The sequence below is a fragment of the Centropristis striata genome, chromosome 3 (assembly GCF_030273125.1).
Source record: "Centropristis striata isolate RG_2023a ecotype Rhode Island chromosome 3, C.striata_1.0, whole genome shotgun sequence".
Lineage (NCBI taxonomy): Eukaryota > Metazoa > Chordata > Actinopteri > Perciformes > Serranidae > Centropristis > Centropristis striata.
Window position 1 is genome coordinate 16,642,661 of NC_081519.1, and position 16,056 is coordinate 16,658,716.

General features: G+C 45.6%; 1 protein-coding gene across 2 annotated transcripts in view; it reads left to right on the forward strand.

Annotated features, from left to right (window-relative positions):
* The window catches only part of slc25a26 (solute carrier family 25 member 26), a 71,274-nt gene that overhangs the window by 38,852 nt on the left and 16,366 nt on the right, over positions 1–16,056 (forward strand). For both annotated transcript variants that reach the window (XM_059328602.1, XM_059328601.1), the window contains 3 exons: positions 417–461; positions 4,575–4,644; positions 9,614–9,678. In XM_059328602.1, the coding sequence (XP_059184585.1) occupies positions 417–461; positions 4,575–4,644; positions 9,614–9,678 (180 nt within the window). The remainder of the gene's footprint in view (positions 1–416; positions 462–4,574; positions 4,645–9,613; positions 9,679–16,056) is intronic.

Sequence of the window (16,056 nt, forward strand, 5' to 3'; positions counted from 1 at the left end):
GGTCTGACTGTGTGTCATTTGCCCCTTGCCTTGGCACTGCTGTCGATTTCCTCCCGCTGTAACTTCCTGCCTGAGCCGATTTAGTGTTTCCAGTGGCAACACTCGCACTCCAACCATCACTTTAGAGAGCCCTCCCTCCATCCCTCTGTTCCTCTTTCCAAGTTTGCTCCATCTATCCATCCATCCACCTATCCAGTCAGGACTGCCAGACCACAGCCCGTCTCATTCATTAATCATCAGCAGTGAGAAGGAACAAGGGAGCAGTCAGAGGAGGGAGAGGAAACAGAGAAAGGTGGCAGGAATGACAAGTGCAGGGGATTGGAGGTTAAAGATGAAACTTGAACCTCCAGAGAATAATTAAAAAAGTAATGCTGACATAATCCTGACGATTAAAACTCTGTCTGCTTGTTTTTCAGATCCCGTTCTCGCTGGTGCAGTTTCCACTTTGGGAGTATTTAAAGGTATGTATCCGTTTTTTGCATAAATGTTTGTCTAACCTCTCTTTCTTTATTACCCATCTGTTTTATCCCCCCACTCTCTGCCATCATTTACAGTAATTATTCTCAGCGATAAATCTGTGGTAAAGTTATAATAGTGCTTAAACTCTGACACATTAACAGCAGGCTCACATTCCCCTGTATCATCGTGGCAGGCGAAAACGTGACTCTACGCCCCGCTTTAATGGCTTGTCACGACTAACATCAAACCAGACTCCAATTTATCATGAGAATATCCACTCCTGCATATCTGTCTCCTTCTAGCTTCTCTGCATCCCTCTTCCTCTCTCTCTTAATGTCTTTTTCTCTCCCTCCTCGCCCTCTCTCTTTTCATCGCATGGCCCTGAACACATGAAAAGCTGTTTCGCTTTGAAAAGACGGCGTTTTGTTGGAGTGACATCATGTCTCAAGGGCTCGAGAGGCGGACAGTCAAACATTCCATCAATGTTTGGAGCTAACGGCCCGAGCCGAGCCGAACAATACACTTCACAGCTGTGTGTGTGTATATGTATGTGTGTGTCTATGGGGGGTTAGATTTTGTCGTCCACAAGTGTCTCTTTGTCCCTCAGTCAAAGGCCCTCTCTCTCCAGGCCATCTGGACACGTCCGTTGGCGGAGAGCTGAACTGCTGGAATCTGGACTTCTCCTCTCCTCTTTCTCCTTGTCCTCTTCTCCATCCACTGGCTCCCCACTCCCAGCCCTCTGTATTAACACGGTGCTCTGAATAGCTAATGAGGCGTTTCCTCAGTTACAACAGCAGAGACTGGCTGACGAGTCAGTCGAGGAAGAAAAAACTTGCAACCAAACATTTTACTGCCATTCCATTTAGAGTGACCACCAAGACGTTCAGAGGCTTTTATAATCGAGAATAACGTGATTTAGTTTGAAAAACGCCAGAGTGAAGGAATTTGAGAGCGAGTGCATGTGTGTGGCAAGATCTCCCATCTGCTTTGTGGGATAGTAATGTGCTGCGTTATGGCCTTTTTCTTTTTATTTCACACCGAGCCAGCACAGCTGTCAGTGAGAGAATCAGAAAAAGGAAAAAAGGCTGGAAGAGGAGCAAGCAGACAAGTCCTCTCGTAGAGTGCATTAAGTTCAACTCGTCCTTGTGTTTCTGGGTTATCATGGAGAGGAATATTTAAGGCAGGAAAAGTCACACAATATGAAATTGTTTTACACATTGGTCACTGCACATAGGTTGTTTTTTTTTACACCAGACTTCCTTATCCATGTGAGTAATTCTCGCTCTTAATTTCACAACTTTGTTGTTTTTCGCAACAGCAACTGTAGAATACGCTTTACCATCTGTTCTGACCTCAAAAACAACACTAGCCAAACAGCAGGGTGTAACACTATTCGGTTATGATTGAACACCAAGAAAGAGCCACAGAACATTTAAAGAATTTAGTGTTAAAGGCGTGATAGGAACTCAAATGTAACCAGTAACATGCACTTATGAATGCCGTCCCTACACATACGTGATGTGCTGACACACTCACATGCACACAGACCTACCACCTCCTTCCTGTGGGAAGTCGTCCAGGTGCAAACTCTGACCCTGACACAAGGGTTCAAAGGTCAAACAGTTTGTTTTCCCAGGTTTACCCCTTATTATTTATTCATGAAACAAAGAGGAAAGGATGGAGGGACACGGAGAGGGAGAGAGGTAGAGAGGAATCCCCCAGCGTGAGGCCTTTGATGTGGAAAACAAAAATCTCCTTTTTAATCTGCCCTCTAATGGAACACACATGACACATCCTGAGTCCGCACACACTGTCTGCCAGTTCCTCTCCTTTCTGCATTATTGTGTGTGTTTGCTTGTTTGTCATACATGTGTTGCACACACGTGTCTACATGTGTGTGAGATAGAGGAGAATGAGATAACATGCAGCCGATTAAACTCGCAGGGGGGGAATGGACAAAGAAAAATATTAGTAATCGCTCCATGCTGTTGCTCAATTGCTCTCCCTGAGAAGTAATCATACCTTGCAGTGCCCGAGGCAGCCCAGCTGTCCACATGCATTTAATACAAAGACTAACCTTGCGTAGTCAGTCTCCTCATCGCTTTACTCAAACTAGTCAGGGGGGGAGAAAAAGAGACAAAGAGTTCATTCTCAAAACAAAGCATCAGGTGGTTTCACTCAGTAGCCAGTTGCATTTTAGGCAGGCAGTCGTGTGATGTGAGTGATTTCAGATACACAAATACTCATAAAATGCTTTTGACTTTAATGTAACTTTTATTGACAAAATCCTAATAAACTGGCAACCCTCTGAATATGGCCGGGCTGCCTCACGAACAGACAAAATCTGACTGCGGGGCAATTCACTTACAACCACCCAGTTTCTAATTTTATTCTTTTTAATGAGGCATAAACCAGCAGTATGTAATTTCTGCTGCTTGGGGCCTCTTAATCAAAACAAAAACAAAGGTGATGACATTGTGAAGTAGCGTGAGATCATTGGAGTTTTTGTCTGCATTGTTAATAACCACTATTGCAGATGAAAATGTCTCTGACGTGACTCAGGCAGAAATTATGTTTACAGATGAGTTACTGTATAAAAGTTTTATTGATGTTACGTTTATTCACACTGGGTCATCTCAGTCTCACGAAATAGCAGCAGTGTTTCCCACAGAATTTGATTCTGCTGGTGGCAGTAGATGACCGGTGGCTGACACGGACCTTCAGTCCAGGATCTGATCTCAGACTCTCCGCCGGATCAGCAAACTTTCTATTCCTGGTTAGACCCAGTGCAGCCCGCTGTGCTACAGTCGCTAACTGAAGGTCTGTGTCCAGAGCTGCTTTCTACTATTACCCCAGCAAAGGCAATAGGTGGAGGAACCATGGGGTGGGCTAGCAACTAACCTGTTAGCTCACCATTGGATAAGTAGACTACCCATATAGTTGCTGTAACCAAAATTCAATTGTGGGGTTGCCAGCACACTGAAAAAAAAAAATCCTTTGGATTTACTTGATTTTAATGTTTACATCGCTCCCACATGATAAGAATGTGGATGACTGACAAAATTTCCTTCTTTTTCTCAATTAATTATTAGTAAACCAAAATATTTCATCATGTTCAGATATTTAAAAATATCAAGTTGAGTTAACTTATTTTTTTTAAGGGATTTTATCATGTGCACTGTTATCCATAGTAAAAACAATTATACTACCTTTAAAAAAATTTAAATTTTAAAAACACATTTCTCTGTGTCTGAACATTTTTGGAAACATTTGGAATAGTGTAAGTCATTTTTTGACACTTTACTATGTAACATATTATACCCTTACGATTGGTGCACAAAAATTAGGGTGGACAGTTAATTATATCATATCGAATTTACTGCCATTTCTAGCTGCTGTTCTCCAGGAATATAATCTCAAGCCTCATAAAATGACTAAACGTGTGTGCTATATGAGGGGAGAAGAAGGAAACACCAGTTGCTCAGCATCTAAGTGTTTATAGTTACCGTATAGTTATAGTTTTTAAAGTTTTTATTTTCACTCTGTGGGGTGTTCAAGTGGCCTCACTTGGACAGGACAACTCAGCCCGGTGGCCTCAATGTAATTTGAGTGTAAGACCCGTGGTGTATAGTGTTTATTTACTATAAACTCTACTAACTAGATTTAAATCTTTTAGTGCTTCAGTACATAAATGTTGATAAATGAAAGTTGATATGTGCATGTGATATGTGAATATGTGCTGACCTACTGTGCTGTAACATGATGGCATGTGGACAAAATGTGTAAAGATGATGGAGTGGGAGCGCTGCAGCATATTCTCATGCCTCCCTGTTGTCCCGTCCCAGTTCTTGGGAAACAAGTAGCATGACATCACTGGGGAGAAAAAGCAACACAAAAATAGCCGGACAGCCCAGTTCCCAGCCGCGGGCCTGGACCCCAGACCGGACCAAGGTTCACAATGTGTTTTCAATGTGTCTGATATCTCCACTAACTGCAGTGTTCTCTCTCTCTCTTTGTTTCCCTCCCTCTTTCTCCCCTTTTTCTCACTCTTTCATCATCTTCCTCTATCGACAACCCTCTCTTTCTCTCTCGACATTTCCCTCTCTTTCTCCCAGACTCTGTGGTCATGGAGGCAAGGTCACACGCTCTACTCTTGGCAGTCTGCAGTGTGCGGAGCTTTTGCAGGTGCAGGGGATTATTTGCTGCTTTGGGAAAGAAGTGGGGAGGGATGAGGAGGGGAGGGGGGGAGAGGGGTTGGAAGAAGGAAGGGAGGGATGGATGGCTAAATCGATGGATAGATTAGTGGATAGGTGAATAGATGGCCAGGAGGGCAGGACAAGTTTAACCAAAGCCACACTCTTGTAAGATTCCATAAAGGTAAGCTCAGCTGGCAAATCATATCCTCACCTGCACAGCAGATCAGAGCAGGAATGAGAACAGAGTAGAAAAATGGAAGGAGGGAAATGAGAACAGGCAATTTAAGCCATTTTCTTACAGCGCTATTCCTCGTAACCATGATTCTGCATTGTTGTCTCAAACAAGTCTCATTATCATAGTTCTCAAGGCCTTTAGCCAATGAAAATCATACCATGGCAGACTTTTATATTTCTGTCTTAGCCCCGATGAGTATCAGGGGAGAGACAGACAACAGAGGGAGGAGAGAGGGGATGAAAGGGGCCTATTCCTGCCTATGGGCCCCTGCAGCTGTGCGACCTCCTGAGCACTGGGGCCTGAAGCGGTTTAAGAGAGAGGGAGAGAGAAATGCGCAGGAAAGGAGTGAAAGACGGGAAGGGGAGTGGACTAAAAACAAGATGATCAGGGAAAGGAAAAGACAACAACTGGAGAGAATTACATCAGACTATAAAACAAGAAAGATAAATGGTAGGTCCAGGCCAGAAGCTCAGGTCAAAGGGATTCAGTGATTAATCTTTAACATGTTGATCTTGAGCTTAGTTTGGTGTTGGATGAGTTTCTGTTTGAGTTACACCTCAAGCTAAAAGTCTCACAAACCAAAGACAAAAGTGACAGCCCGGTGTCAGCCTTATCAAGAACATTGTTTTATGATTGCATATTCCTCAGCACTTTCATTGATAAAACATTCTGTTTCATGACTGATATTAAGATTATTTGCAAGAAGGTCCAGAAAGGTCTAGTCTAAGATGGCATGAAAATTTTCATGTGCACTGCAAATTATTTGGTTCTTACCAAGAAAAAAACAACAACTTATATTTAGAAGTGTTAGATAATGTATCTTGTTTTAAGAATTTATTTCTTTTTTAAGTGTTGAGTGCTTATTTCTAGATTTAACAATCTTATATTTCCCTCTGATTTAGTGTTTTTATCTTGTTTTTAGACACCCCTTTTTTGAAGTGTGTGTAGATGAGATCTAAATGAAGTTAAAAGACGGATGTGGTCGGGAAGTCAGGAAGGGGCTGTTGGCATTACACATACACAACCTCACAACTACTTGTCCATCATGCCAAATTTAGACTTCTAGGGTGAAAACTGTGGCCGCCTGGGGACATTTCTCAACCTGCAGAGAAAGCTATAGAACAGCTGTATGCAGCTAAACTGTCTTTTACAAGTTGTTATTGAAGGTTCTTAATAAGCATGTGGAAGGTGCATTTCCATGCATTTATTCTGCATGGCACTGTCCACAACTGTATTGCTTTTTAAGGTTTTTACATTGCCCTGTAAACCCACACAGGTGTTTTCACTTAATATGTTTGATTAGACTTCTTCTCAGAACCACAAAGGTGATTGGCATCTCCCTGAACCTTTTATTAGTTTAGATGCATCCTTTAGGGTGGGACAAGTTAGAGCATCTCTTCGACCAATGGTCCTTATTGGTTCATGGAGTCTAGTGACATCACGTAATTACAAGCTCCCGACTTCATGCAGAGTTCTACCCAGTTAGAGTACGTGAAAACACCTGTGTGAGTGTGCAGAGCATTGAGTTCAGTTGGTCTGTTGTTCGATCGAATTTAGCCTCTTTTTAGCCTGTTTTTTGCACATTTTGTACTTTTTGATCTGCACATAGTTTGAAGTTGATAGAGAGTCAAAACACAGTTTGCCTTGTGCTGCACAGTATCACTGTAACCAGAGAATAATATAAATCCAGAGGGGACAGAGCAACAGAGCATGTATCCCCAGTTTTGTAGCTCTGAATAAAAAATAATGTCACATCATCCATCTTTCCACTCAGTTTTAAACTTTTTCACGATGAAAAGGCACAACCACAATCAAAATACATATTTTCAGAAGAACAGTTCCGCAGACCGGTCCGTGGAGCAGTTGTTGGACGGTCAGAGCTTTCAGTCTATAACTCTTGCGACGCTACAACGCGCCAGACAGGACAGGAAGACTGAGGTTAGCTTCTCCAGGGGCGATGGAGACATGGATGTGGAGGTGAAGGAGAGAAGAGGGGATGAGGAAACAGCACCCCAAGGAGCTGAGACGTGGCCCTGCGCCACCCCACCTGGACTCAGTCCACGCTGGGAAGAAGAGGAGGAGGACGGAAAATAATCTGAATAAAATAGGAGAAAGAGGAGACAGGAGATGTGGATGAGTGGGTGGCAGACTGAAACTTCTTCACTTATGAGTGAAGATCAACCTCTTAAAGCTGGTGCACAACATTTTTATGCCCCCGCCTCGACGAAAGATGTCAACGGGGCATTATGTAGTCAGGACATCCTTCCAGTCAGCTGTCTCTCCAGACCATTCTCATGGATGCAATATCTCAGGAGCACTTGTAAGAAATTTCTTTAAATTCAACACAAACGTGCACTTCCTAAACTCATGGATGAACTGTTTTAAGTTTTGTAGGTCAAAGTCATGTGACAAAACAGCTTTTTTTGGTCATAACTCAAGAAATCACAGATTAATTATGACAACATTTCACTTAAAATGTCTAAAATGATCAAATATAAACTTTGCTTTGACATCATAATATTCTAAAAATCATTCAACACCTCACCTCAGAACAGAAGGGGAGATTGTGACTATATTTCACTTTTGGTTGGGTACTGAATTGGTGATTGGTGAATCTTGGGTGCCCACCTTGAAACTGTAGTATGTATGTGAAACATCCCCATTTTAGAATGTATAGCTTCTTTGCAGCAACATCCATAGATGAAGCACTGACTACTGATATGGTGAACTATAAACTGCAACTTGGTTGGTTGCCGGATGCATGAAACTGCAGGTCGGTAATTACATTTTTTTTGCAGTCATTGGGCATCACCTTTCAGCATATTGTTATTCAAGTGGTCTGAGAGAAAACTGGACTTCTGCAGGATAAGTAACCCAAAAAAAGGAAAGCAGACTTATCAAAAAGAGAGTCTTAGAGACTTTTACTAACTAGCCAAAGGCTTGCAGCTGTAGCTAATTCAAGATTATGTTTATGTAGCAAGCTAGAGCTTCGAAATCACTGTATGTTAAATCTCAAAGAGCTTTACAGAAACAAGATTATAATTGTCATAGAATTACTTCTACATAACAGCATTAAGATCACAAGCACATTTCTGATGATTAAAATGAATGACTAGCGCCCGTACAGGTTACTGTATGAAGCGTGAGCATATGGCCGTGCTCTCTGGTGGGAGGGATTTGAACAGAGAGGGACGAGCTGCAGGAGGAAGCCTTTATTTTCAAATTCTGTTGCTTTTTTTTGCCCTTTATAGAAAACTGCCTACCAAAGCTTTAAAGCAATCAGCTCATAGCAAGTAGACAGACAACATATTCAGTATATTGTTGACAAAATTGTTTGTTGGGTTATGGAGGGAAATGGCTGAAAACATGTAATTGGGAGGAGAGAGAGGAGAGAAGGAAATAGGGGCAGGGAGTAGCTGGGTGGCAGCAGCATGGGGAGGTGCGGGTCCAGGGTAGGAATCAAGTTCATGTCCCACTGCGGCTGAGCTGCTGTCCAAGAGGGATCCTCAAGTTTCAGTCACTTCCCCTAACATCGCGCTTCACACTCTCTCCCTCACTCATACATAATCAGCTTGACACTGGAAAGGCTCACACAGGCGCCTTTAATCATCCCAAATATCTCCACTAGTACCCCGCATTGACTTACGGCGGACTTGACCCCGTTTGAACCGCCTAAAAAAACAACTTAGCGCGAGACGGGATTACATCACTGTCTGATATGCACCCAACCTTCAGCACATCACATGGTTCTTCCAGCCAAATTTAGATCCTCTAATTCAGAGCTCCATGTGTAAAATATGTTGGGATAATGCTTCCTTTTACAGTATCCAGTAATATTCAAAACAGGCCACAGTACAGGCTTGCTTTTGTTTTTTTTTAACCGCCAGAGTAGAGCAAAAAAAATAATTTAAATCCTAAAATCTTATAATGATCCAGCATTAACAAGTAGAATGTAACGGTGTGTTACACCACACAGCTTCTAATGCTTTCCTGTATCCTCAGCTCACTTACAGTCACATTGCTCCTCGGTGGCCCATATGGATATGTTTACGGAGAGCAGTTGCTATGTTTGTGGCGGACTGACACACACACACACACACACACACACACACACACACACACACACACACACACACACACTTTCTCACTTAGACAAACACTGCGGCTCAGTGGGGACACCTCTGGATCATGCAGTCCATCTAGCTTCCAACTTGGAGGGACGGAGGGAAGTTGGGGTGTAACCCCTCTATAAAACTCGTTGGAGTGTGTGTCTATGTGTGTGAGGGTGTGTATAAGTCGGTATGTGTATGTCTGTGCTTGGAAAGTGTGTGTGAGTGTAAGTGTGAGAGCTGGTGCGTTCTATAATGTGTGTGTGCATGAGTGTGTGATGCGATGCGTGTGTGTGTTACTGGCTTGGATGAGGCGGTAGGATTTGGGGGGAGGGGGGTGGGAATAGAAGTGTGTCTGTCTGGTTTTTGCGGTCTAATAACAGGGAAGGTCTCAGATGGGGAATATTATCATTTTTATGAAGTTAATGGAGCGGAAGGCCAAGAGTTCCACTATTTATTGCTGAATTAATACGTTACTGTATCTGTGGTTAAGTAATTGGACTGTTTTATGGCTTTATTTTCAATATTTAAAAAGTCTTCTGAGAGCAGAGAGAGGACCTTTTATGTTGGCACTTTGCTAAATGCGTGTCTGTGTGTGTGTGTGTCTTTTGTAGGTGCGGTAGCGGCGTTTGTTACCACTCCTCTTGACGTGGCGAAGACCAGGATCATGCTCGCAAAGGTATACACACTGAAATACACACACACACACACACAGACAGAGCACACCACCTCCTCTGGCAGCGACTTTTAAACACTGCTGTCAGGTGATGCCTCGCAGGCAGAGAGCTGAGTGGGCCTGCAGCCTGAGCAAATCTCAACAGTGTCCGCACACAGGACAGAGCAGGGCCCGGGGTAGCACCGGGACAGTAGTGTGAGACATACACACACATCTATCATCTAATGTGGACTATGGACAGTGTCGGGAAGACGTGTTTGGGTGCATGGCTAGTGTTAGAGTGAGGACTTGTTGCTGCTCCGGAGGAATTTCCATCTCAAGGCTGCTTGTCACTAAGAGGTGAACCAGAAGGCCAGTGTCCCTCCTGTTAGCTCTTCTACTCTGTCCGTCCTCTCAAACAGTCGCCCCTCTCTCTGTGTAGTCGCGTCCCTCCTCTTCCTCCCTCTCTCCACCTCCTCTTTCACTTTTGGCTCGCTCTAACTGTACGTCTGGCTTCCCTCACTGTGTGTGTGTGTGTGTGTGTGTGTGTGTGTGTGTGTGTGTGTGTGTGTGTCTGTGTGTGTGTCTGTGTGTGTGTCTGTGTGTGTGTCTGTGTGTGTGTCTGTGTGTGTGTGTGTGTATAAAGGGTAGTGAGTTCAGAGTTACCCCCAATCAGCCCCCACACAAGCACACAGAGACTGTCCTTGGAGAAGACACAGTGTTCCATTCCTCTGCACCCCCCCTCAACCTAACTAATGAGATACTGGAATTAACAAAACACTCAGACAGTCTTGATCTCTTGCGAGAAGCTGTTGGCTGTAGGTGGAACAGCACGGTACAAAAGCTTCCTGTAAACAGTATTTGAAATGCAGCTGCTGTAATTTACCACCAGCAGTGGACTCGTCTGCGCTGCCTCAACAAGGTTCGGTTATAACTTTATAAGGCCAAGTTTTTGATCCACTGAAGGCACCACAGGTAAGCTGTTAGCAAACCTGGAATGAAATATAGTCGCTTCTAATTTGATGGTGGAAAGTCAGTTGATGGCAACCCCAGTGCTAGGTAATCGCTAGTAGGGGTGGAAATTGCCAAGGAACTCATTATACAATACTGTCAACTATATTCAATATATTACAGGACAATAATATACAATATATTGTGATATCTTCGTTACTGAAGTAGAAAAAAAAGGCGAAAGCAGGAATTATATATATCGCTCAGTGCCTCGTCAACACACACACACACACACACACACACACACACTGGAAATTGTGGAAAGGAAGGAAACAACTATGCGTCGCTAAAAAGTTTTCATCCATCCATCCATCCATCCATTTTCTTCCGCTTATCCGGGGCCGGGTCGCGGGGGCAGCAGGCTAAGCAGGGCAGTCCAGACGTCCCTCTCCCCAGCCACAACGTCCAGCTCCTCCTGGGGGACCCCGAGGCGTTCCCAGGCCAGGAGAGAGATATAATCCCTCCACCGTGTTCTGGGTCTTCCCCGGGGCCTCCTACCAGTTGGACGTGCCCGGAACACCTCTAACGGGAGGCGCCCGGGAGGCATCCTTACCAGATGCCCAAACCACCTCAGCTGACTCCTTTCGACGCGAAGGAGCAGCGACTCTACTCCGAGCTCCCTCCGGATGTCTGAGCTCCTCACCCTATCTCTAAGGCTGACCCCAGCCACCCTACGGAGGAAGCTCATTTCAGCCGCTTGTATCCGCGATCTTGCTCTTTCGGTCACTACCCAAAGTTCATGACCATAGGTGAGGGTTGGAACGTAGATGGACCGGTAAATCGAGAGCTTTGCCTTCCGGCTCAGCTCCTTCTTCACCACGACGGTCCGGTACAACGCCCGCATTACTGCTGACGCTGCACCAAACCGCCTGTCCATCTCACGCTCCGTTCTACCCTCACTCGTGAACAAGACCCCGAGATACTTGAACTCCTTCGCTTGGGGCAGTACCTCTCTCCCCACCCAGAGGGGGCAGTCCACCGTTTTCCGGCAGAGAACCATGGCCTCAGACTTGGAGGTGCTGACTCTCATCCCAACCGCTTCGCACTCGGCTGCAAACCGCCCCAACGAGTGCTGGAGGTCCCGGCTTGATGAAGCCAAAAGAACCACATCATCTGCAAAAAGCAGAGATGCAATGCTTAGGTCACCAAACCGAATCCCTTCCTCCCCCCGGCTGCGCCTTGAGATCCTGTCCATGAAAACCACAAACAGAATCAGAGACAAGGGGCAACCCTGGCGGAGGCCAACACCCACTGGGAACGTGTTTGACGTTGTGCCGAGTATGCGGACACAGCTCTCACTTTGGTTATATAGGGACCGGATAGCTCGTAGCAACGACCCCGGTGCCCCATATTCCCGCAGTACCCCCCACAAGACTCCCCGAGGGACACGGTCGTAGGCCTTCTCCAAGTCCACAAAACACATGTAGACTGGATGGGCAAACTCCCATGCCCCCTCCAGAAGTCTCGCAAGGGTAAAGAGCTGGTCCGTTGTTCCACGGCCAGGACGGAAGCCGCATTGTTCCTCCTGAATCCGAGGTTCGACAATCGGCCGGAGCCTCCTTTCCAGCACCCTGGAGTAGACTTTTCCGGGGAGGCTGAGGAGTGTGATTCCACGGTAATTGGAACACACCCTCCGGTCCCCCTTTTTGAAAATGGGAACCACTACCCCAGTCTGCCACTCCACTGGCACTGTCCCAGACCTCCACGCGACACTGAAGAGGCGTGTCAACCATGACAGCCCAACAGTGTCCAGAGCCTTCAGCATCTCAGGGCGAATCTCATCCAACCCTGGCGCCTTGCCGCCGGGTAGCTTTTTGACTACCTCGGCGACCTCTGCCAGGGTTACTGGTGAGTCTTCCCCTGAGTCTTCAGACTCTGCCTCCTCTACGGAGGACGTGTTGGCTGGATTAAGGAGTTCCTCAAAGTGTTCTTTACACCGTCCGACGACATCCACAGGTCGGGTCAGCAGGTCTCCGCCCCCGCTGAACACAGCTTGGGCCAAGCCCTGCTTTCCCTTCCTGAGACGCCCGACGGTTTTCCAGAACCTCTTTGAGGCCGACCGAAAGTCCTCCTCCATGGCCTCCCCGAATTCCTCCCATACCCGAGTTTTTGCTTCAGCGACTGCCGCAGCTGCAGCCCTTCTGGCCGAACGGTACCTGTCTGCTGATTCCAGAGACCCCTCGGCCAGCCAAGACCGAAAGGCCTCCTTCTTCAGCTTGACGGCCTCCCTCACCGCTGGTGTCCACCAGCGGGTTCTTGGGTTGCCGCCACGACAAGCACCGACGGCCTTCAGGCCACAGCTCCTACCAGCCGCATCAACAATTGAGGCTTTGAACATGGCCCATTCGGACTCCATGTCCCCAACCTCACCCGGGATGTTGGAGAAATTCTTCCGGAGGTGTGAGTTGAAGACCCTGCAGACAGGGGCCTCCGCTAGACGTTCCCAGTTCACCCTCACTACACGTTTGGGTTTGCCAGGTCTGTCCAGCATCCTCCCCCGCCACCTGATCCAACTCACCACCAGGTGGTGATCAGTAAAAAGTTTTCAATTGGTCTAAATTCCAATTACAGAAAAACAAACCAAAAAAAAACTGTTGCCTGTTTTATATCCTCCCTCTTTTTTTTTTCACTTTTTGAGTTTCTTATTCTTTACCACAACTTAATTTGATAAGCTCCACCTCGGGTTGCGGGCGGCTGGAGCCGATGCCAGCCATAGACAGACAACCATTCACGCTTTCATTCACTCCTACGGGGAATTTAGTGTCGCCAATTAAGCCTATGCTGCATGTTTTTGGACTGTGGGAGGAAGCCGGTGCAAATTTTGCCCCCCATGTCTGAAAAAACAAATCGTAATGTCAGCTACATTCTAACAAATTTAAAAACGACACATTGAGTCGAAGCATCGAGTGTCTTGGAGCAGCTCAATTAATGATAAATCGATGATGAATTAATGGTTGTGACTAATATACTAACTAATTGACTAATTAAGATAAGGTAAGATAACCTTTAGTACTTCCATGATGGGGAATTGTTTCAGCTTCTATTAGAATTAACTAAAAAATAAAAAAATGTACATGTGCTTTGTGTCACTTATAAGAACACACTATAATAAAGCAGCATATTTCATCTGAAAAAGGGAATTTAACAAGTTACAGTTTCCATTTCCACCTGAAGTGCCTCACCTTAAAAGCTAACATGTCATTTTTTAAAACTGTGTCAGACTGAAGTTTGGTTTACTTCTACAAACTCCCACAGGAGCAAAAGGATGACAAGTCCAGACAGGAGAGTGAAACTGAGACAGAGAGAGAGCAGGCCTGGTGTTGATGGGTATGGACAGTTTGGGTTGGATGAGGCAGAGGAAATGTGGGTGTTGGAACTTGTCACATTAGTTTCCGTCACCACAGCAGCAGAGGAGAAGGTTCCCTGTTTTCTGCGGGCCGGCAGAATGAAAGAGTGGTGTTGTACAGTAAGGCAGCCTGGCGAGGAGCAGGCCGGAGTGGGCGGAAGTCCAGGGCACAGCTGGATTTGTAAACCCCCTCCAGGGCAGGACTCCTGCCCACATCGCCCTGGCTGCAGACCTGGCAACATGCCTGGCACACCACGCTGCTGCTGCTGCACGCCTCCTACACTGCTACTGTACAACACTGCTCTTATCCTCTGGCTGGCATGTTTCCTGCCAGCACACCACACTGCTGCCATCAATGTCATGTTCACTCCCCTCCACTGGAACCAACTGAGGCAAACACAGGAGCCGATGTCAGGCTGGTATGATCTAACAACTTGTTGAAAAGTTATCGTGTGTCATTGTAGCTGTTCGGATTTTAAAAATTCAGCCCTCCGAAAAGGCTTGACAGTAAGCACACTGAAGCAATAACTCGTGTTTTATCCTTGGTCTTCTTTTATTTATTACAAAATGACCACAGGTGACCACAGGTCATAAACCTGAAATGATTAATACAAAAACAACAAGTTACATACAATAATATAAATGAAATTGTAGCTTTAAAATAGCTATTCTTACTTTTTACATTAAACAAGCATTTACTCTTTTTAAATATAATCAAATGTATTCTTATGAACTAAAATAATGAATTGTAGTAACATAGTAACCCAAAAACTTTAACACAGTGTCTTAGCTAAACATTAGCAGTTAACTGCTAGCAACACCTACCTAAGAGCTAGCCTGAAAGCTAATGAAGTTAGCCCTATGCTAACGGGAGTTAGCGACAATGCTAACGCGAGCTAGCGGCGATGCTAACGCGAGCTAGCGGCGATGCTAACGCTAACCGCGAGCGCTAAATATCACTCTCAAGCCTGCCTAACAGTGCAGTACACATCAACAGTACATTATATTTATAAGACACACATTATTAGCAGTCTATTCCTTAGCTAACTGCAGCTTACCAATGGGCTATGTGCTCCTGTCAAAACCCTGGATGCAACTGCTGCAATCAATAACACAGGAAGTAACACAGGATGCAACACAGGAAGCAACAGACTTTTCAAAATAAAACAGAGAGGCACAAAACCCTTAAATAATTATTTAGAGCTACAAATAATGATAAATAATAAAAGTCTTGACACCTCCCACTTGGCCGATTGATCTAAGATCCAAAGAGGCCACAATTAACAGTCATTTGAGTCTCTCAGTAGGTATCTCAAACGTAAACGTTAGGTGTTCCTCGTAGGTCCAACATGAACACAAAGCTAACTAAGGTAATCCTTGGCAAGGACTTATCCTACTTCTGTTGGTCCTCAACTGGAATCAAGACCACCAGCCTTCGCACATCCCTGCGAAGGACGATGGTCGTGGGCAAATCAGAGTTTTCTCTCCGAACCCTGGATACATGGGGGCCGGGAAGTCCCATGCAGATTTTCAAGTCCACGTCCCGGACGATCCCTTTCTTATCAGGATATGTAGCGACGACTTGGCCAAGCCGAAACTGTCCTCTCAAAGCATTTTGGTCTGCTAACCAGACCATATCTCCAACCTTGACGCTTCTCTCCGCTCTGTGCCACTTGTGCCGTATGAACAAGTTTGGACCTGCCAGCTCGCTCCACTTTGACCAGAACTTGTCAACTCCAGCCTGGACAGCTCTCAGCCTCCGCCAAGGGTGGGTTTCCACATCGATTCCATGCATGTCTCCTCCATGTCCGGTGCGTCCCAGGATAAGGGAGTTAGGAGTCAAATACTCCACTGTGTCTTCCTGCTCCTGCGCCTTGGCGTCGATGGGTCGATCATTAGTTAAGTTAGCTGCCGAATAAAGAAGGGTTTGGAACTCCCCCCAGGTGTAGCAGCTAGTTGTTCCACAAAGGCTGTGAAGAGCTCTTTTAATGAGCTTAACCGCTGCCTCGGCTGCTCCATTTCTGTGTGGCGCATCAGCAGGATGG